The 23118-nt window shown below is 40.7% G+C and overlaps 1 protein-coding gene across 1 annotated transcript in view; it reads left to right on the top strand.

Moving 5' to 3' along the window:
- PRIMPOL (primase and DNA directed polymerase) overlaps positions 1-23118 on the top strand; it is a 42257-nt gene that overhangs the window by 5490 nt on the left and 13649 nt on the right. Inside the window, 6 exon segments of the mRNA XM_017852648.1 lie at positions 1574-1745; positions 3414-3511; positions 5802-5931; positions 10253-10400; positions 15207-15494; positions 21110-21272. Of these exon segments, the coding sequence (XP_017708137.1) occupies positions 5911-5931; positions 10253-10400; positions 15207-15494; positions 21110-21272 (620 nt within the window). The 5' untranslated portion in view covers positions 1574-1745; positions 3414-3511; positions 5802-5910.

Below are 23118 nucleotides of genomic sequence, written 5' to 3'. Positions count from 1 at the left end.
TCAGCCTCCAAAGTGCTGGGATTACAGGCGTGAGCCACCGCGCCTGGCCCCCTCTCTTAATCTTTTAGGGAGATTCTGGTTTTCCTTCCAGGAAATACTCATTTGCCAATGAGTTTGTGTTGCTGCTAAGTTTTCTGCTAAAATTCAAGATGATGTTTATCAACTCAATAAGCACAAACGTGTTCTGTTAAATGATTTAGTACATATTATTTCACTTAAGCCCTAATATATCTGTTTTCCACATAGGTAAATTATGGCAAAGTTGATATTAATGAAGAGAGGAACTCTATTAATTACCTGTTTCTATGTCAAAGCCAGCCCCAAACTTACTGGCTTAAAAAAGACAAAACAACCAAATTTATTTTTTCTTATAGCTCTGTGGGTTGGCTGGGCAGTTTGGTAGGTCTCTGTGGGACTCAGGCTTACTAATGCATTGAATTCAGATGATGGCTGGATGTCTGGAATGGCCCAACTCACGTATCTGACTGCTTATGCTGGCTGTTGGCTGCAATTCCTTGGTTCTTTTCCATGTGGACTTTCATCCTCTATGAGGCTAGAGTTATGGCATGGCAATCTCAGGGCAGGGTTTTAGGATAACCAAGTCTGCTGCAAAGGCACTCATTAAACCTCTGCTTGCTTCACTTTTGTCAGTGTGATGTTGGCCCAAAACAAGTCATATGGCCAAGCTGAGGGTCAGTATGAGAGTGAGTTTAGGTGCAAGGAGTTTGTGGCAAGGGGTTTGTGGCTGATTTGGCTGTTTTTAATCTAGAGTGAAAGTTTTCCCACTCTTCTTCTAAAACCTATTCTTTTTCTTTTGTAAATGAATTATAATCCCAAATTGGAAAATTATTGCCTGGCATCCTTACTCTGGTATGGTTGACATGGAAGTATTATATAGAAAGAAAAATCATCCATTACTATAGACATCCAAAACTAGCCAATATTGTAATTCCCATTCATATTCCCAACTAAAAGTTGTATTGAGACAGAAGAGGAGACATGGACAGAAACAAAGGAAAAGGGAACTAAAAGCTGTACATTGGTATCTAGAAATGAATTCTACCCTGAGAAATAATAGCACAAGAATGGTGGACAAGGTCATAGCATGTGATACAGTAAAATGGTTATAGTAAAAACCATAATGATACAAAAAACACATATATTTACATGAGGCTTTGTAATTTAGAGATCATTTGCTTGTGTCTTATGACCTTTATCTTCAAGGTAAGTATATAAAGTACTCAAGATAATATTGATTCCTATTTTTCAGTTGATTAAATAAGATTCAGGGAGCTTCATTAACCTGTCCAAGGTCATAATACCATTAGAGGAAGAACCAGGATCTAAGAATTTCTGATAACCATCCTTGCTCTCGGTCTGTGGTAAAACTTCATGCAAAGAATAAACAAGGAAATAAGTGTCAGGAAGTGAGTTTTGAAACTTTATCAAACAAAATATATTCTAAATAAAGAAATTAATGGCCTTTTTGTTTGTTGTTTGTTTTAGTAGTAATTGATAGAAATATTACATGGGATAGGATTTATTCTCTCCGTACTTCTGAACCAATGAACAGAAAATGGGAAGAAAAACTGAAGCAAATTGAAGAACGAGCATCTCATTATGAGAGGAAACCACTGTCCTCAGTGTATAGACCAAGACTGTCCAAGCCAGAGGAGCCACCCTCCATTTGGAGACTATTTCGCCGACAAGCTCAAGCTTTTAATTTTGTTAAAAGCTGTAAAGAAGTAATTTCCTCCTCCTCCTCTTCTTTGTCCTCCTCTTCCACTTCCTCCTCTTCTTTCTTCTTCTTCTTCCTTATAATTTCAGTTTTTTAAAAAAATCTATTATTTGTCTTCATTTCAGGCCATGTATTCTACCAAGAGAATTTAATGGGAATCTTAAATGGCATGTGATTTAGGAAAATATCCCTGTGAATCATTTACCATCTAATTTATATTAGTAATGAAAAAGAATGACACAACCAGTGCCCATTAGATTTTAAAAATTGTAATAACATTTAAATGAAGCTTTATGCTTAGAGGGCGGGGAGCCATATTTATTTCAACACATTAAGCAAGTCGGAGAAAGGAGTGTCAGCCTTTCAAAGAACATGGTGCTCAAAAATAAAAATCACTAAATCAAGCAACAGATGTGTATTTCACATTCTTTTTTTCATGGGCACTGTGAGGAATATAAAGAAATGTGAAAGAAAAGATAAGATGCATATATGATAGCAGAAATGTACTGTGAGTCTGATCACTGTTGCTGTCTAAAAGCTCCAAGTGCTGGAAGTTTTAGAAGGACCTCTCTTTCTCTAGTCAGGATATGCTTACTCAAATCTCATGAGAATGGCTTAAGAAATACCTTTCTTAGTCATTTTGGGTAAACCTAATTCAAGCAGCAGCAATTAAAACACTGACAGATTCATCTGAACTTGAATTTTAAAAAGATATAGATAGGGGTATGCTTGTTGGACTTGCTAATCACCAGTTTGTAAAATTTATTTCAAAAGATTTTGTTAGGGTTAAGTAACTGAGTCCTGTGATTTTCACTCATGAAAAGAAAATATGCTCACCAGCTACCTTTAGCTGAGAGGAAACAAAATAACTTGTGGATGCATTCCTCTATTAGAAGAAACTTTATGGCAGGAGGCGTGAACAATTATATTTAAACCACTATCACAGTAATTAACCTTTAAAAAAATGGTTCCGGCTGGGTGTGGTGGCTCACGCCCATAATCCTAGCACTTTAGGAGGCTAAGGCAGGCAGATCACTTTGAGGTCAGGAGTTCGAGGCCAGCCTGGCCAGCAGAGTGAAACCTTGTCTCTACTAAAAATACAAAAAATTAATCAGGCGTGGTGGTGGGCGCCTGTAATCCCAGCTCCTTGGGAGGCTGAGGCAGGAGAATTGCTTGAACCTGGGAGACAGAGGTTGCAGTGAGTCAAGATTGTGCCACTGCACTCCAGCCTGGGCAACAGAGTAAGACTCTTGTTTCAAAAAAACAAAACAAAAAAAAGTATCCTGCATACATTTTTATATGTACTAGGGAATTTACTAATTAATTTTAGCCCAAATCATTAAAAAATAAGTTTAATTTCATAAAATAAGAAATAAAACTATCATAGGAAGTCAAATGAGTAATATTTTTAAGAGTGGTTTCTCTCCTTTTTTCTCTTCAGTCTGCATATTCTAATTGTTTTCACCTTTTATATGAATGATTAAAAAATAGGTATAATTAGATTTTGAATGGCATAAACCTAGTGACTATTTGTCTTGTATTTAATAATACGAATGTTCAAATTACAGTTTCTGAAAACTTGAATGAAAAATTCTTTATGAACATTCAATAGCTACAGTTGAGTTTAGGTTTGCATTTTGTGAATTTTTCTGAATTCTTTTTTGATTTTATTTAGGATGTTCACGTATTTGCTTTGGAATACAAAGTAGGAGATGGACAACGTATTTACCTTGTGACAACCTATGCTGAATTTTGGTTTTACTATAAATCCAGGTAGGTAGCATGCAGCAGAACCACACATTAAGCTAGAGTTCCATTTCCTTTGCCTAGGAATTTTGGTGAAATTCGTTCAGGCTGAATTGGCCTCCACAGTTTGTGACCACACTATTAGTTGCTCCTTTACTCTTAGAATTGAAATCTGGAGTTTTCTTGTCATAGCAATGCTTGAGTATCTCACCAGGTGCTGGGAGAAAATAATTATGCACGTACACAAATATATGTGTGTACTCAAAGGGAGTTTTGAAATCTCTCTTTTGCAAACAGGTATTAAATTATACTATTAATCACAAAGGAATATGTATGTTATTTACCTAGTAATAAATATCTGCTTTATCTTGACTTTATTATTACTATTTTAAATTGTTATTAGCTGTATTTTTTATTTTTTTAAGACAGAATTTCACTCTTGTTGCCCAGACTGCAGTGCGGTGCCATGATCTTGGCTCACTGCAGCCTCTGCCTCCTGAGTTGCTGGGATTACAGGCGTCTGCCACCATGTCTGGCTCATTTTTATGTTTTTAGTAGAGATAGGGTTTCACCATGTTGACCAGGCTGGTTTCTAACTCCTGACCTCAGGTAATCCACCCACCTCGGCCTCCCAAAGTGTTGGGATTACAGGTGTGAGCCGCTGCACCTGGCTTATTAGCTTTATTTTAACTGAGTGATCTATTCAAGTATTTCTCTTTTTTCTTTCTTTTTTTTTTATTTTTTAAATATTTTTTGAGATGGAGTTTCACTCTTGTTGCCCAGGCTGGAGTGCAATGGCGTGATCTTGGCTCACTGCAACGTCTGCCTCCTGAGTTCAGGCAATTCTCCTGTCTCAGCCTCCCGAGTAGCTGGGATTACAGGTACCTGCCACCATGCCTGGATAATTTTTGTATTTTTAGTAGAGACGGGATTTCTTTATATTGGTCAGGCTGGTCTCGACCTCCTGACCTCAGATGATCTGCCCGCCTTGGCCTCCCAAAGTGCTGGGATTACAGGCGTGAGCCACCGTGCCCAGCTGTATTCAAGTATTTCTCAGACTTGTGTAATGTATGGAAAAGGAGAGTAAATTGTTATGTATGCCCTATATTGATTTAGAATACTTTTATTCGAATGTTGCTAAGTAGCTTCAAATATGAAACTGGATTTATGTTTATATACATGCAACACCAGTTAGAGTTGAATGAAAATCATTAAGATAATGTGACAGATGTTTTGCTGAAACTGTCTCATCTTGCAATGTAAATATGGTACTGACTGCTCCAGGATGTGTATGGGTGTACATGTATGTGTGTGTTGAGTTCCTCCACTACCTGTGCCACCTGATGATACAATTTTCACATAACTTTTCCCTCTTCAAATTACTACAAGTCCTTAATTTGTATAGGATGCCATCTGAACTTTAGTCCAAATTATCATTTGCAAATTAAGTCAGCATCTCTCCCTATTTAACCTGTGTCAAAGTCATTCCTCTTAATGCCAGAAAGAATGTAACTGCAAACATGAGCATTGAGAGCTTATCAAAGTCAGGTGATTCAGAATTTTTTAACCAATTTTTAAAATATTATCTTCCAATGAAAATACAGAATTTAAAAATTCTCATGGAAAATTAATGGAATCCGAAGAATAGGACATCCTGAAAATAACATTTTTTTTTCAAAGAAAATTTGTTTGATGGTGACACTAAAAACAAATATAGAGGTATTACACAATATCAAACTCATCTGTAAATCAATAGCACTGTAAGATTGACTGTATTTTCCAGTTAAATAATGTTACAGGATATAATTGTTGCATTTTGCTTGATGGAAACCCTTGACACGATGAGCCGTAAACCTATGGTGAACAGTTCACTTTATCATGTTCTTATTTCATACTTGTATGTAGTGAAAGCACAGTTAACACAGTACTTGCAATGTAAGAGAAACTGCCACGATTTAAAAGGAATAAGATAGAGGCCGGGCATAGTGGCTCACACCTGTAATCCCAGCACTTTGGGAGACTGAGGCAGGTGGATCACCGGAAGCCAGGAGTTCAAGATCAGCCTGGCCAACATGGCGTAAACCCTGTTTCTACTAAAAATGCAAAAATTAATCAAGTGTAGTGGCACGTGCCTGTAGTCCCAGCTACTCGGGAGGCTGAGGTAGGAGAATCGCTTGAACCCAGGAGGAGGAGGTTGCAGTGAACCGAGATCACACAACTGCACTCCAGCCTGGGCAACAGTGCTGACTCAGTCTCAATCAATCAATCAATAAAGATATAAGATATCAATTTAACAATCTTGAATTATTCAATTTAGAAAAAATCTCTTACACTGCTATGAAGTTATTCCTGAAAATGCTGTGTGCAAGCTTTATTTTGATTTGGAATTTAACAAACCTGCCAACCCAGGAGCTGATGGGAAAAACATGGTTGCATTACTCATCAAGGTAAATGGCCGACTCACGTTTTCCTTATTTCTATCTGTTCAGCTCTTCATTGGCTTATTCATTCAGTGAATTCAACCTACGTAATATGCTTGTTCTGTATCTCTTCTTTTTCTTGCTAGTGTTCCTTTTGACTTTGATTTTTTAATATTACTTCTATGAGTAAACTGTGAAAAGGAAGGAAAGTTCAATTTATGTTCATATAGTTTGCGATTTTACTATCTGGTAAAAAAAACATGCTTTGAAAAAGATGTCAGTTTGGAAATTTTCTATATATTAAAATTATATATTAATTCTCTGAATTCCATTACAAATAGCTGACTTTGGTAAAAGCCAAGCAAAATAATTTTACTGTAAAATTGGGTACTAAGATGAACCTCAAGAACACTGACTACAAACAGTATCAGATTTTTTTTTTTTTTTTTTGAGACGGAGTCTCCTTCTGCCGCCCAGGCTGGAGTGCTGTGGCCGGATCTCAGCTCACTGCAAGCTCCGCCTCCTGGGTTTACGCCTCCTGCCTCAGCCTCCCGAGTTGCTGGGACTGCAGGCGCCCGCCACCTCGCCCGGCTAATTTTTTGTATTTTTTTTTTTAGTAGAGACGGGGTTTCACCGTGTTAGCCAGGATGGTCTCGATTTCCTGACCTCGTGATCCGCCCGTCTCGGCCTCCCAAAGTGCTGGGATTACAGGCTTGAGCCACCGCGCCCGGCCACAGTATCAGATTTTTGGAGCTTGCAGGAATTTTGGAAATCATCTGATCTTCTCCCTTTCCAAATGAGGAAATTAAGGCCCAGACGAAACGAATTCCTATTCAAGGCCCTACAGCCAGTATTGGTAAAACCTTGTCTATAAATATAGTTATCACTGGTTTTAACTAAGAGAAAAATATTGTAGCTCTTTATTTTTGATTTAGCTGTGTCAACCAGGAAGTTACTAATAAAAGGAATAGCATGGACTTGTGCAGCTAAGTTCTATTAGGATTATTTCAAAAAAATTTTCAGATTGTATCACAGGAAGTTGTGTTAAAATTGTACTGACTATACTTCAGCCTAAGTGTAGGTACTGACACTTATTGACTAGCTATTTTTCTTTTAAATGTTAACCGAATAATAATGTTATAGATTACCCATTTTGTAACTTTTAAAATATATCCAAATTAAAATGTTTTTGATAAAGAATATCTGCTAGTATTCTCTGTTGGACCTCTACATGCTTGATTTTAAATCTTTTTGAAAATGTATGTGAATGCTGTTTAAAAAATATACAGAATATTAGCTTTATCCTGGCTTTGAAGCAGAATAAATATATATAAATTCCCCCACCTCCCCCCAAAAAACCCCAAATTATGTTTTCTTTAAATAGCCATTGAACCCTTAAAATAAATTTAGATGCTTATTTCATTACAGCTGGTAAATTGTTTAATTTTTAACCTTTATTGTTGTTGTTATTATTATTATTATTATTTTTGAGACAGAGTCTCACTCTGTCATCCAGGCTGGGGTGCAGTGGTATAATCTCAGCTCACTGCAATTGCTTGAACCTGCCTCCCAGGTTCAAGCAATTCTCCTGCCTCAGCCTCCTGAGTAGCTGGGATTACAGGTGTGTGCCACCATACCTGGCTAATTTTTGTATTTTTAGTAGAGACAGGGTTTTGCCATGTTGGCCAGGCTGGTCTTGAACTCCTGGCCTCAAGTGATATACCCATCTCGTCCTCCCAAAGTGCTGGGATTATAGGAGTGAGCCATGGTGCCTGGCCTAATTATGTTTTTAATAATTCGTAAATATTGACTTTCTTCTATAGTCTAAAGTAAGATTTCTTGTGTAGTTTCTCCGTGGGCTACAAGGAACCTCGATTCAGAGATTTTCACTGCCACTTAACGTTACATATTAACAAAGAAGTACCACATTGCATTAGAAACTAGAAATATTTCTAATGAACACTGGAGCAAATTTCATTTGTAACACTATTAATAAACACTGGTACGGCAAAGGCTATGTAGATGTTTAGAATTTTTTTCTCCTTATTCTTTATACCACTTTTTTCAAATGAGTCTTGAACAGCTAATCTTTTGCATCAGCAAAACTGTTGGAAGAAACTGTATAAATCTAAGTTCAAAATTATACAGCATTTTTATTTAACATGTTTACCATGTTGATAGAACTGTTCTCATTGGATTACTTAATATAATGCTTTTTATAATGATTGCATTGAAATTAATTTCATTTATTGGTTACTTTGTATGCAATAAGTTTATAATCCAGTAAGTACTTTTTCCTTTGAGTCTTACTGTGAGGAGGCATAATTAGGTTAGCTATTATGTTAATTTAGCAGATGGTTAATAATAATTGGTGATAATGTAAAATACCCTTTGGTTCAGTGGCTAAACTGGCACATTTCAATAAGCCACTTCTCCCCAGTTAGAATGAATTCTGGTGCTAATGTATTTTATTAGGACCACATTTCAGGGCAACATTATCCAATCATATAAGTTTAACTCCTGGATTTTATAATTTAATTATTTAAGTAACTTAAAGTTTTAATTAAAGTTAATCTTGGGAAAGAGAATTTAGGAGTATATGATTACTTGTCCTACCTAAAGTGTCACTAAATTTATTCTCTGTGGCTCTGAAAGTACAGAAGTTGACTTCATTCATCAGTTTTTAGTCTCTACTAAGTGTCAGGCACCGTGCCTAGGCACTAGGATTACCAAAAGTCAAAGAGACATAATTTCTGATGGCATACACTTTGTAGTCTAATGGAGGATAATAAATTAGGATAGATTTAGCTGCCATAATAAAGACCCAAAATTAAAGTGGCTTAAACAAGACAGAAACCAGTTTCTCCCCCAAGTAATATCTACTGTGGCTCCATACTGTTAGGGACTAGGCTTGTTGCTTTGCTGTCCCTAAGATGTTGCCTTCTTCCATTATCCAAGATGGCTCATACCGCTGTGTCTGCATTCTAGTCAGTACAAATGGAGCAGGGGAGGGCATGCCCTTTCCCTGTTAGAGGATCTCTCAGAAATGGCATACTTTCTTTCTCACATCCCATTGGCCGACTTAGCGGCCACACCCTGCTGTAGAGGAGCCTGGGAAATGTAGTCTGTTCTGGATGGCCTCCAATCTAGCTAAAAATTGGGAGTGTGTTTCTGCAGAGGGAGAGAACAAATATGGAGGAAGAGCCTCTGTAATACAGATAAAACATGTCAAACTAATCACATAAATCAACCTAAAATTGTAGCTGTGTAAGTCTACAAAGAGAGAAAGAGTATATAGGGGGAATTTGATGTAGAGAGGGAAATCAAGGAAGCTCTCTCTGAGAAAGTGGGAATTTACAGAAGAGTACAGCCAGAGAGCATGAGGGGAGTGTGGTGGTATAAGAATGCCAAAACATTATTAAAAATACAATTTGTTGCCTAACTTTTAGGTATCTAAAGTGACGGCAGTTCATAAACATTTTTGCTCATGTCAAGATAATATTGCATGGTAGTTCTTAGTAGCTTCATTTTGCAAATGAGAAGATTGAAGCTTTAGGGACTTGTCCTAAGGCTGCACAACCAAGGCTTTTAAGCAGTTACATGTGCCAGGCACTGTGCTAAAAATTTCATTTTTTTGTTTGTTCCTTACAGCAACTCCAAAAGGTAGCTGCTATTGTTATTCCTGTTTAGCAGCTGGGGAATGTTAAGGTTTAGATTTGACCAAAGTCATAGAGCTGGCAGATGGCAAAGCCAAAACTGACACAGCTGTTTCTGACTCCAGCCCCAGTGCTTGCTGCCTTTCTACTGTGCATGGCCTTCATGCTCAGTGCCATGTAGTCTCAGAGGCTGTATTCTTAGAGCTGAATTCAGGCTCAGTATGAATTAGACCCTTTCTGGTAATTAAAACCATTACAAAATAAATTAATGACTTTTTTTTTTTTTTTTTTTTTTTTGAGGCAGAGTCTCACTCTGTCACCCAGACTGGAGTACAGTGGCACCATCTTGGCTGACTGCAACCTCCGCCTCCTGGGTTCAAGTGATCTTCCTGCCTCAGCCTCCTGACTAGCTGGGATTTACAGACACCCGCCACCATGCCTGGCTAATTTTTGTGTTTTTAGTAGAGACTGGGTTTTACCATGTTGGCTAGGCTGCTCTCAAACTTCTGACTTCAAGTTATCTGCCCACCTTGGCCTCCCAAAGTGCTGGGATTACAGGCATGAGCCACCACACCTGATCAGAAATTAATGACTTTTTAACTCATAGATTATATTTAAAGAGATGCTTATTGCTCATAGAAAAATTTTAAGACAAAAAATATAAATTATTTGCATTTTACTTGTGTTTTTAGTATGTGTGTAAAGCACTTCGAGAGTTATATGGTGTTAATTGCTCAGCTGAAGATGTTTTGAACTTGGATTCTAGCACTGATGAGAAATTCAGCCGGCATTTAATATTTCAGCTCCATGATGTGGCATTTAAAGATAACATTCATGTTGGTAAGTATACTGCTTTTTAAAAATCATGGAGTTGTATTCAAAACTCATATGTTCTTGTTCCTCTTAAAATTTTGTGCATACGTATAAACTTTTATGATCATTAACTTATCCTAAAAAATGCGATGTGCACCGAGTGCAGTGGCTTACGCCTGCAATTCCAGCACTTTGGGAGGCCAAGGTGGGTGCATCACTTGAGGCTAGGAGTTTGAGACCAGCCTGGGCAAGCTGGCGAAACCCTGTCTCTACTAATTAGCCGGGCATGGTGGTGCATGCCTGTAGTCCCAGCTACTCGGGATGCTGAGGCACAAGGATTGCTTGAACCCAGGAGGCGGAGGTTGCAGTGAGCCAAGATCACACCACTGCACTCCAGCCTAGGCAACAGAGTGAGACCCTGTCTCAAAAAAAAAAAAAAAAAATGGCAATGTGTTTCTTCATGTTTTTAAGATGTTCCTTTAGCTTTAGACCTTTCTGTTCTAGACACATCAGCCTATTCAGGACTTCTTTGGCATTTGCATCTCTAATCATAGAGACTGGGATGGCTATCCATGTCCAAATAGTGGGTTCTGCTCCAACAGGATTTATTTCAGTTTCCTGGAAAGTTCATGAGAGGCCTTTCCATGTCAAGCCTTATCTGCAATCTCGTTTCTGGATTTCTGACCTTTGCTTCGGCCTTGCTTTGGGGCTTTGGTCCCAGGTTGTAGCAAAGATGGCTTGTTTATTGTTTCAGGCAGAGCTTCAGGGTTGGGATAATTCTAGAGGGACAAGTCTGAAACTGAAACTAGATTATGTATCTCAGTCCTGGGCATTTCGAGATAGAGGCCCAGGTGTTAAACATTAAGTCAGTCCAAAGGAGAAACACAGGTAGAGTGGGAACACCATAATGAAGGTCTGAACGGAAGCCAAATCCCCAGAGCTTATCAAAGCAGGGTAGGGCAAGGGTCCAAACAGCAGATGATTGACTGAAGCTCAGGTAACAGGTAATTCGGTTCAGAGCTACTAGTGTCTTAGAGTTTCACAGCCACCTAGAATAAAAGGTGTGGACATAGTCACTAAAGCACTGGCATGAAAGTCAAGAACCTGATTTCTGAATTAGGGGAAGGTGGCCACAGAAACCCAGCATGCTGTTTTCACAAGGCTCTCGTCACCTGCCTGTTTCCTGTTAGCTCAGCTGGACGTTCCTCCTCGGTCTGTCTCCCTAATCCTGTGAGAAACACACTCACCCATCCAAACCCCAAAAATGGATTTAGAGGCTTGGAGAACAGTGAAAGTGAGACTTTTTTTTTGAGACGGAGTCTCGCTCTGTCGCCCAGGCTGGAGTGCAGTGGCACGTTCTTGGTTCAGTGCAACCTCTGCCTCCTGGGTTCAAGTGATTCTCCTGCCTCAGTCTCCCGAGTAGCTGGAACCACAGGCGTGTGCCACTACGCTCAGCTAATTTTTTGTATTTTTAGTAGAGACAGAGTTTCACCATGTTAGCCAGGATGGTCTTGATCCCCTGACCTTGTGATCTGCCCACCTCGGCCTCCCAAAGTGCTGGGATTACAGGGATGAGCCCCTGGCCTGTTAGGACTCTGTCACCATCAAACCGTGTGAGAAGCTGTTTCTGTCACATCTGAAACCCTAAGCCTTACTTAGATTAGTGTTCCTCTGGGTTGCAGAGAACGTCCAGAGCTTATTGTGTCAAAGCATTTACCACTTCCTATGGTCATTTCCTGTTTTCTTTGTCATCTCCTCTATTCTACTTAATGTTTCTCTAGGGCAGGGACTGTTTCTTCCTTTTGTATTTCCAGAGCTTAGCCCATAATGAAAATATCATTATCAATAACATTACTAATATTATTAATATAAGAATAATAACAGCAATAATAAATACAAGTTGGCAGCCTCATCTCCCGCCACCCTGCCCTGTTCATTCAGCTCCTGTCATGGGCCACATTTGCTGCAGTGCTTGGGCCTTTGCACTTGCTGATGCGGCCGCCTCACATGACGCGGTCTGTTCACCTGGTCCTCCTTACTGTTCATGCATTCATCCAGAAGGTATTAATGAGTACCTTTAGGGACTTGTCCTAAGGCTGCACAACCAAGTCTTTTAAGCAGTTACATGCGCCAGGCATTGTGCTAATTCCTTAATTTCATTTTCTTGTTTACTCCTTATAGCAACTCCAAAAGGTAGGTGCTGTTATTCCTGTTAAGCAGCTGGGGAATGTTAAGGTTTAGATTTGACCAAAGTCACAGAGCTGGCAGATGGCAAAGCCAAAACAGAAACTGAGCTGTCTCTGACTCCAGCCCCCGTGCTTGCTGCCTTTCTGCAGTGTGTGGCCTTCTTGCTCAGTCGTATCTGAGTAAATCCCTTCCGAATGAATGCATGAATAGTGAGGCGGGACTGCTGTCAGGGTGTGGAGGCAGAGCACCAAATAGGCTATTTCTTTGCTTGCTGTTTACTGGTCATCGTCTGCCCTATGACTATTAGCCACAGGCCGAAAGCTGAGAATCTCTTGCTCAGGAAGAAGGAGAGAATAGAAATTTGTGAGGTACCAGCAGTTTTTGCTACAGATATCTTCTGAAAGCAGATGGCATTCATCTGGGCTTTCAGTAAGATTTCATTGTATAGTCAAAGGTAAGAAAGGCTTTACAGTCAGAACAGCATAAGCAAAGCTATGGAGATAAGAGTGTGTGGCTAATGGGTACAGTGAATGGTCTAGTGTGGCTGGAGAGATGTGATCAGGTGTTGTAACTGGGCTGTCACCTCAGCCCCTTTCCCCTAGAATTAGGAGCTGGCAGAGCCAGAAGTGCAGAGAATATGAAGTGATTCAGAATTTTCCCTTTTTTCTTCCCTTAGTGTATCTTTGGATGACATTTCTAGTTGCTGTTGTCAGCCTTTCAGAGAAGAGAATTCAGTTAAATGTAAGAGATCCTAGCTCTTGATCTGCCTAAAAATACTCTTCTGCCAGTTTGCTGTCATACCTCAAATTTCTGACTGACTAGTCTTTTGAGTTATTTCCAGCAAATAAGATAGTTCCTGTCCTCATGAGGGTTGGGGGCAATAAGATCCTGGAAGGGAAGTAGGAAGCAGTGTGGTTTGCTGGGGCCAGTGTGTTAGCATTGATGCTGGTGACAGTCCTTATGTCATGGTCCTGGCCATGGTTGCTCCATGCCAGGGTTCCAAGGCCTGTGGCCTCCCCAGCACTGCCATTGCCTCCGTTTCTGCAACCGTGCACTCTCTTCTCTTACTGTCTGGGGTCAAGTAGCTGCAATGGTAAGTTTTCAGGAAGATTAGCTTTATCAGTTTGGGTTTAGATTTTGCTTTGTTGTCCTTTGATGTGTTGTGATTTCTTTCCACGTGGTGTTTACTTTCCCTCCCTCCTTCCAGAAGGAATCCATCCCGTACCAGCATATCATTGGGAGACCAAATGTGTTTGCTTTGATTTTGACATTTAGTGCTTTGTAAGAAATTGGATTCGTTTCTTTGAGTAGGGAAGTAATTTTTTTTGTTGTTTTGTTTTTGTTTTTTTGTGAGACAGAGTCTCACTCTGTCACCTAGGTTGGAGTGCGGTGGCATGATCTTGACTCACTGCAACCTCCACTTCCCAGGTTCAAGCAGTTCTCTTGCCTCAGCCTCCAAGTAGCTGGGATTACAGGTGCCCAGCACCACGTCCAACTTATTTTTATATTTTTAGTAGAGACGGGGGTTTCACCATGTTGGCCAGGCTGGTCTTGAACTCCTGACCTCAAGTGATCCGCCTGCCTCAGCCTCCCAAAATGCTGGGATTACAGGCATGAGCCACCACAGCTGGCTGAGTAGGCAAGTAATAAAATCTAATGTGAAGAAAGAAAATTTTGAATTTAGAGCATGCATTTGTTGTAATGTAAGGACCCAAGCCTTTCTGGTAAATAAAGTGAAGAATGAATCTAAACAATAACAGTTCTACAGATTAAAATTAAATTTTTCTTACAGTATTGCATTTCTTGAGTATTGGTATACATGAAGCAACTTAATAGCCAAATTATTTGATTTCGTGGTGTAAAATGTGAGAGTTCGAAGAAGTTCTGGATTTTCTTACCAACTTTTCATGGTACAGATAGGACTACTGTTACTCAGAGTTCTTAGAATAAATGTTGAAGTACAGTAAATGTATCGAATTGCTTTTGTTGTGGATGTTAGCTCCGAGGCCGTAGTCCAGTCCATTTTGTGCCCAGTTTGAGGCAGAGGTAGGAGCAGCAGCCTGGGAGCTGACGGCTGTGAAAGCCAGGGTTTGCCGGGCATGTCATGGCAGGTAAAGGAGAGAAAATAAGCTCTTGAGAAATTTGCCAGCACACTGACTCCCTGAGATTTCCTCAGTGCTTCTGTCTGTTAGCTGAGCAGCAGTTTTCTTATATAAACCTTCATTCTTCATTATTATTATTATGATCCCTTAAAGGCACAAGGCCCTTCATTCTTTAATCATTGAATGTGAAGATAAGTCCTCCCAGTATGTGTTAATAAGTAGTGTTTTCTGGATGACAGCCTCTGAGGCTCAGGCCCCTACCGGCAGCATTGACACGTCTTCTCAAATGAACTTTCCCTTCTAAGATGATTTGTTTACATCTGACACCAGGCTCCTAAGTCAATGGACTTGAAAAGGTAAACGATTTCACGAAAGGAAGGAAGTCACAGGAGTGGCATGTAACAATTTATAGCAACTTGGTTTTGAAACCAGAAATTAAAAAATGGTTTTCTGTATAAAATTGTTGTGTGTGGATTCATGGCTAGACCTTAAGATATGGTGTGTGGAAAAGAATCAGGTGAATCATAACAGCTTTTTTCCTTAGGTAATTTTTTGAGAAAAATTTTGCAGCCTGCTCTTGACTTGCTTGGCAGTGAAGATGATGATAGCACTTCAGAGACAACAGGCCACGGATTTCCCCATTTTTTGGAAGCACCTGCAAGACAAGGATTTTCTTTCAACAAAATGTTCACGGAGAAGGCTACAGGGGAAAGCTGGACGTTGAATTCAAAGAAACTGGAGAGGCTGGGGTCAGCTGAGCAAAGCAGTCCTGACCTTTCATTTCTAGTTGTGAAGAATAACATGGGAGAGAAGCATCTTTTTGTGGATCTTGGTAAGTAAGATTGACAGCTGTCTCTATCAGATGGTCCTGGTGCTTTCGTGAGAGACAGGTTGGTGCCCACTCGTCACCGTGCTTGGGATTCTCGCTTCCTCCACTGCCCAAGTCGCCAGCAGGATGCAAGCAGCGAGTTAGGTGCTGGGAATCTCTGAGGTTTTTCTCTAGAGATCTAGCGGGGTCCAGGCCGGCCTGAGCTCCAGCAGAGGATGGCTGTGGCTGCCTTCTGCTCTGCATGTCCAGAGGATTCCTGTTGAGGGAGTTTTATAGTAACAGTTGGACCAGCTTCCTCCAGGACTGCTGAGAGGTTAAGTCAGAGTACAGACATTTAAAAAACAGACCCAGTGTAAAAGCAGTACTCATGTGGCGCAGTGAGCCTGGGTGCTTTCCTCACCCAATATCTCAGTGGTCGTGGCAGGGCCCATTTCATCAGCTCTCGTGTTGTGTTGAAACCAGTGGTTTCTCAACCCAGTGTGGCTTTGCTAGACCTTGGTCTCAGAGCCTGAGGATGTCAGAAGCCCTGGGCTGACAGGACTTGAGCATGATTCAACAACAGGCCAATCAAGACCCTAACACAACAGCTCCCATTTGGTGAACTGCACCTCATTTTTATACTGAGGCTCTAGCTTGTGATTTCAAAAGCCATGACAGTGGCAGGTTTTTTCTTTTTCTTTCTTTCTTTCTTTTTTTTTTTAAGACGGAGTCTTGCTCTGTCACCAGGCTGGAGTGCAGTGGCGCGATCTCGGCTCACTGCAAGCTCCGCCTCCCTGGTTCAAATGATTCTCTTCCCTCAGCCTCCTGAGTAGCTGGGATTACAGGTGCGTACCACCACGCCCGGCTCATTTTTGTGTTTTTAGTACAGACGGGGTTTCACCATGTTGGCCAGGCTAGTCTGAGACTACTGACCTCATGATCTATCTGCCTCAGCCTCCCAAAGTGCTGGGATTACAGTGAGCCATTGTACCCGCCAGATAGCAATATTTTTGCTGCTGGCTTTGAACACCTTGGAGAGCTTCAGTGTGTAAAGGCTGAGGGAAAGTAGGTTTAAGGTATAGGTCAGATTCCCAGGCCAACAGTGTACCGAGATTAGGGACGTGTTCCTGCTGGATTTCATGTTTTTCTGGCACCCCTGGCAATCGAGCACCAGAACTTGGAAAGACAGAGGAGTGTGAGGTCGAGCAGTCACACAGGCAGAGGCACCTTCTTCCAAGCCTGACAGTTTTGCTTTATTAGCAGGATATCATCTCCGGGCGGGACTAGCCTGCAGTCAGTGAGGCAGACTGCATAACAGGAAGTTGATCCAGGGTGAGCGGCAGTGGCCAGTACCTGTCTCTACTTCTACCCCAGTATAACACAGTACCCCAGGTCACAGCACACCTAACCTTGAAAGTCAGGCTACCGGACTAGCAAGAAAATCTCCCTGGTACTCTTGATACCTATGCCTGGATTTACTTACATATCCAGAGAGGATGGGAAAGTCGTTTCCTAACCCATCCTTGGAAAGGTTCAGAGATTTCATAGTGTATGCTGAAATCTTGTTAAGAAACTTTTTTGTTGAAGTATAACATTTATACAGAAAAATATATAATTGATTACAGAATGAACACCCCTTGTCACCACACTACCCAAGACAAGAGATAGATGACCAGGACCCCCAACTTCATCCCCCTTCCAGTCAGGACCCCTCCCTCTGTCCCAGGGGTAACAACTATTCTGTCCTCTAACTCTGTGGGTTAGTTTTGTCTGTACTTTTACTGTGTAATTGGAATCACACACAGTTGACTCTTCACCAATGCAGGGCTTAGGGGAACCAACTTCTCTGTGCAGATCAAAATCCATAGATAACTTTTGACTTCCCAAAAACTTCATTACTGATAGCCTACTCTTGACCGGAAGCATCATTGATAACATAAACAGTTGATTCACTATGTTTTGTGTATGTATTATATACTGGATTCTTACAGTGAAGTAAGCTAAAGAAAAGAAAATGTTAAAATCGTAAGGAAGAGGGACTGTATTTACAATACTGTACTGTATTTATCGCTACTATAAGTTTAGGTCATCTCTTTACATGATGAATCGTTCATCTGAAATGGTGACAACAGCAGCTGAGACCTCAGTCTATGTACATGTCAAGCGATTCAGCTTTTTCTTGTAAGGTCATGATATTTCTGTCTGGGAGCACCTCCAGCATCATGAGTGGCACTTCATATGGGTCCCATGGTAATACTCGAGGTTTACAGTATTGCACTAAACACGGTGAAAAATATGCGAGAACTGCAAGGATCACTTTTTTTTTTTTTGAGACCGAGTCTCACTCAGTCGCCCAGGCTGGAGTGCAGTGGTGCAATCTTGGCTCACTGCAAGCTCCGCCTCCTGGGTTCACGCCATTCTCCTGCCTCAGCCTCCCGAGTAGCTGGTACTACAGGTGCCTGCCACTACACCCGACTAATTTTTTTTTGTATTTTTAGTAGAGACGGGGTTTCACCGTGTTGGCCAGAATGGTCTCGATCTCCTGACCTCGTGATCCACCCATCTCAGCCTCCCAAAGTGCTGGGATTACAGGTGTGAGTCACTGTGCCCGGCCAAAGATCACTTTTGACTGAAACGCAATTGATTGGTGTAATGACCTGCTCACATGGAGAGGACTGGCATCAGGCCGTGTTGTAGGCAGATACCTGAGCTCACTGCAATAGCAAAAGGCGGCGGCTAAGAAATTACTGTGGTAGTGTAGTATGTACTATGGTTAATCTTATGCAGTTATGATTTAATACTCTATCTTTACATTTGTTTAGATTTTTCCCAACTGCGAATGGCATCATGTACAGTCTGCAAGGGTGTGCATATGTTTGGATAAATTTTAACTTTTTATAACAGACTTATGTACATTTTATGGCAGTAAATGATAACTTAGACTAGCCATCTACATGTATTTTATGCATTCATGAACACTTAACTTTTTCTAATTATTTTAAATTATTTTCTAACGTTTTCTAATTTTTTAGGCTATACGGTTCATCTGTGAGTTTTCTCAAATTGTTGTAAGTCCCCCCAAATTTTTCCAGTATACTTGTTGAAAAAAATTTGGCTCACGCCTGTAATCCCAACACTTTAGGAGGCCGAGGCAGGTGGATTGCTTGAAGTCAGGAGTTCAAGACCAGCCTGACCAACATGGTGAAACCCCATCTCTACTAAAAATATAAAAATTAGCCAGGCGTGGTGGTGCATGCCCGTAATTCCTGCTACTTGGGAGGCTGAGATATGAGAATCACTTGAACCTGGGAGGCAGAGGGTGCAGTGAACTAAGTTCGTACCACTCACTCCAACCTGGGCAACAGAGCGAGACTCAGTATCAAAAAAAAAAGACAGAAGAAAGCAAAAAAAAAATCACATATAAGTGGTGCCATTTAGCTGAAACCCTTGTTATTCAAGGGTAAACTGTAGTGTGTGTTTGTGGTTGTCTTTGCACCCTTAGTCATGTCTTTGAGGAACATAAGTCATTAAACAGAAGTAGTCTGATTTTATCAGTGTTTTCCTCTGTGGTCAGTGTTTCTTGCATCCTGTTAAAGAAACTTGGCCTATCCCAAAGCCATGAAGGTATTCTTTTGCTTTTCTTCTTTATCTTCTAAAAGCTTATTGTTTTGCCTTTTATGTTTATGTTTAATTCATTATTTTTTAGAGACAAGGTCTCATTCTGTTTCCCAGGCTGAAGTGCAGTGGTACGATCCTGCAGCCTTGAACTCCTGGGCTCAAGCAATTCTCCTGCCTCAGCCTCAGCAGTAGCTAGAACTACAAGTGCATGCGACCACATTTTTAAATCAATTTCTTCCCTCCCCTCCCCTCCCTTCCTTTCCTTTCTCCTTTCCCTTCCCCCTTCCCTTTCCTTCTCCCTTCCCTTCCCTTTCCTTCTCCCTTCCCTTCACTTCCCTTCTCCCTTCCCTTCCCTCTTCCGTTCTCCCTTCCCTTCTCCCTTCCCTTCTCCCTTCACTTCCTCTTCCCTTCCCTTCCCTTTCCTTCCCCTTTACCTTCCCTCTTCCCCCTTCCTTTCCCCCTTCGCATTTCCCTTCCCCCTTCCCTTTCCCCTTCCCTTCCCTTTCCGCTTCCCTTCCCTTTCCGCTTCCCTTTCCTTTCCCCTTCCCTACCCCTTCCCTTCTCCTTCCCTTCCCTTCCCCTTCCCCTTTTCCCTTCCCTTCCCCCTTCCCTTCCTTCTTCCCTTTCATTTCCCCTTCCCTTTCCCTTCCCTTCCCTTGCCCCTTCCCTACCCCCTCTTCCCCTTCACTTTCCTTTCCCCTTCCCTTTGCTTCCGCCTTCCCTTCCCTTTCCCTTCCCTTCCGCTTCCCTTCCCTTCCGCTTCCCTTCCTTTCCCTTCCCTTCCCTTCCCTTCCCTTCCCTTCCCTTCCCTTCCCTTCCCCCTTCCCTGCCGCCCCTCCCCTGCCCCTTTCCTTTCCTTTCACTGTCCCCCTCTCTGTCTCTTTCTCTCTCTCTCTTTCTAAGTATCATAGAGCAACACAATTTTTTTATTTGTTTATTTTTTGTAGAGACAGAGTCTGCTATGTTGCCCAGGCCTCAAGCGATCCTTCTGTCATGGCCTCCCATAATGCTGGGATTACAGGCACAAGCCACTGCACCTGGCGTGGCTTTTATGTTTAGATTTACAGTCCACTTGGAAAGGATTTGGTTATTGAGTGAGGAGCAGTCAAGATTCATGTTTTCTTTTGTGAATATCTGGTTGGCTCAGCACTGTTTGTTGAAATGACTGTCCTTTACCTACTGCTCAGCAGTGCCACCTTTGCCATAAATCAGTGGCTGTATATATTTTGGTCTGTTTCTGGACCCTGTTCTGCTTCATTGTTCTATTGATCTATTCCTGTCTAATACAGTTTTATGTATTAGATAGGCACCACACTGTCTAATATGGTTTTGTTGTAAGTCTTTATATCTAGGAAAAACAATTCCTCTAAATTTGTTCTTTGAAATTTCTTGGTTATTCTTGAGCTTTTGCACTTCTGTTTAAATTTTAGAGTCAGTTTGCCAGTTTACACAAACAAATCCTGCCAGAATTTTTATTTGGATTGCCTTGACCCTATAGATCAACTTGGGGAGAGTTGACATTTTTATAATATTGAGTCTTCCTATCTATGCACATGGTAGGCCCATCTATTTACTTAGGGATTCTCTAATTTTTCTCTATAATGTTTTATAATTTCCTGAATAGAAATCTTATCCATATTTTGTTAGATTTATTCTAGATATTTATTTGATTTTGGTCCTTCCCTTTTCTCTGGGATTTGGCATGGCACAACCTCACTGTCTTAGAAGCTCTCTGGTTGTCTCAAACTTTCCAGTTCCTGCCTCCAGCTTTTCCATTTGTTTCAGTTGCAGAATTGCTGCAGAATAATTGAGTTTGCTATTTCACAATGTGGCATTCCTCCATGCTGACTGCAATTTATTTTAATTTATATAGTGCTTTAATTTGGTTTATTTTGTTTACAGCTATATGCAGAAAATACTTATTTCTTTTATTAATGCTATAAAAAAATTGAATATTTGCTGACTATAAAACTAATCACAGAAAACATGCTTTCATATTGTTTTATTAATTTTTGATGTAGGAGTTTATACAAGAAATAGAAACTTTCGGCTATATAAATCATCAAAAATAGGAAAGCGTGTGGCTTTGGAGGTTACTGAAGATAACACATTTTTTCCTATGCGGTCAAAGGATGTTTCTGACGAATATCAGTATTTTCTCTCTTCTTTGGTCAGCAATGTCAGGTATGTAGTAGCAGCATCAAACCATTTCGTATTCATGAATATTTATTAAACAGTGAATGGCATTGTGTATTACTACAATGTAAATCATCTAAATTCATTCTACCTTAAGAAAAAGTCAGTTCTTACTGCTCTTTTTTTTGGAATACAGAGTCTCACTCTGTCGCCCAGGCTGGAGTGCAGTGGCACAATCTCGGCTCACTGCAAGCTCCGCCTCCCAGGTTCACGCCTCAGCCTCCCAAGTAGCTGGGACTACCGGTGCCCACCACCATGCCCGGCTAATTTTTGTATTTTTAGTAGAGATGGGGTTTCACCATGTTAGCCAGGCTTGTCTTGAACTCCTGACCTCAGGTGATCCGCCCACCTCGGCCTCCCAAAGTGCTGGGATTACAGGCGTGAGCCACTGCGCCCAGCCAGTTCTTACGGTTCTGAGTTAACTTTTCTCTTTTCTCCATTAGCTAAAAGATAATAGTAAAACGTATATTTGAACACTTAATTTTCTCTGTATATCTTTTTAGGATTATATTTAGTATATTTTCCAGTTTTTCTAAAATGATTATCACTTGTGTAAAGAAAAAAACAGTACTACTGGTATTGTATTTGGAAATATTTTACTATTAAATGCCTCATTTTCTTTTCATGTATGCACATACATATAATTTGTATAGCTCCTTTATTCAAAAAATATTCTTGAGATTATTATGTAGATGATTGTCATTTGTTTTTTCTACTTGATGTTATGAATTTTTGTTAAGAATTTGCCAACAGTTAATTGTAAATAAAACTTCTAATGCCTCTGTAAAATTTCCATTATATTGACACTCTGGAATTTATTGTGAGTTCTACTGTTGAAACTTTAGGTTCCCATGTTTTGATCATTTTTTAAAAGTATTTAAGTTGGCTGGGCACAGTAGCACATGCCTGTCGTCCCAGCTACTCAGGAGACTGAGGTAGGAGGATCACTTCAGCCCAGGAGTTCAAGGCTGCGGTGAGCTATGAATGCACCACTGCGCTCCAGTCTGGGTGACAGGGTGAGACCTCATTGCTAAAAACTAAAATAAATAAATAAAAAAATATAAAATCTGTGAAAGTCATCTTTCAACAGAAATACTATACCAAGTCACCATTTGATGTTGATAAGTTATTGGAAACTGAACTTTAAACAAAGTGAGGTATGATGAATACAGTTTTTTCTCATCCATGTTATAAGGCAGTGGTCGCCGGGTCACAGACCAGTGGTCTGTGGTTAGGAACTGGACCCCACAGCAGGAGGTGAGCAGTAGACGAATGAGCGAGCAGTACCACCTTCCCACCTGAGCTCTGCCTCCTGCCAGATCCGCAGTGGCATTAGATTCTTATAGGAGTGCAAACCCTGCTGTGAACTGTGCATGGGAGGGATCTAGGCTGCACACTCCTTATGAGAATCTAATGCCTGATGGTCTGAGGTGGAACAGTTTCAGCCTGAAACCAGCCCATCTCGTCCCTGCCCCACCCATGGAAAGATTGTCTTCCGGGAAACCGGTCCCTGGTGCCAGAAAGGTTGGGGACTGCCGTTATTATAACATAATAACATTATTCAAAGACCTGCTAGATGTCATTTCTCTTAAGAGTTGCAGTTTCCAAGAATCTGTCCATGGCATTAAATGAGGACTTACTGTATTTGCCTTCATTCCCCGTTTTTCTAGGCTGGCAACTTTTTCAGCCCAAAAAATGGTTAAGGTTCAGACTAAATTACCATCAACTTGCCATAATTCTTTTCCTTTTGCCTTTCTAAATATAATTTTTTTTTTGAGACAGTCTTGCTCTGTGGCCCAGGCTGGAGTGCAGTGGTATGATCTCAGCTCACTGC

This window comes from Rhinopithecus bieti, unplaced genomic scaffold (genome assembly GCF_001698545.2).
Source record: "Rhinopithecus bieti isolate Rb0 unplaced genomic scaffold, ASM169854v2 scaffold_35307, whole genome shotgun sequence".
Lineage (NCBI taxonomy): Eukaryota > Metazoa > Chordata > Mammalia > Primates > Cercopithecidae > Rhinopithecus > Rhinopithecus bieti.
The sequence above is the reverse complement of the archived record's forward strand: the minus strand, read 5'-3'. Positions and strand labels throughout refer to the sequence as shown.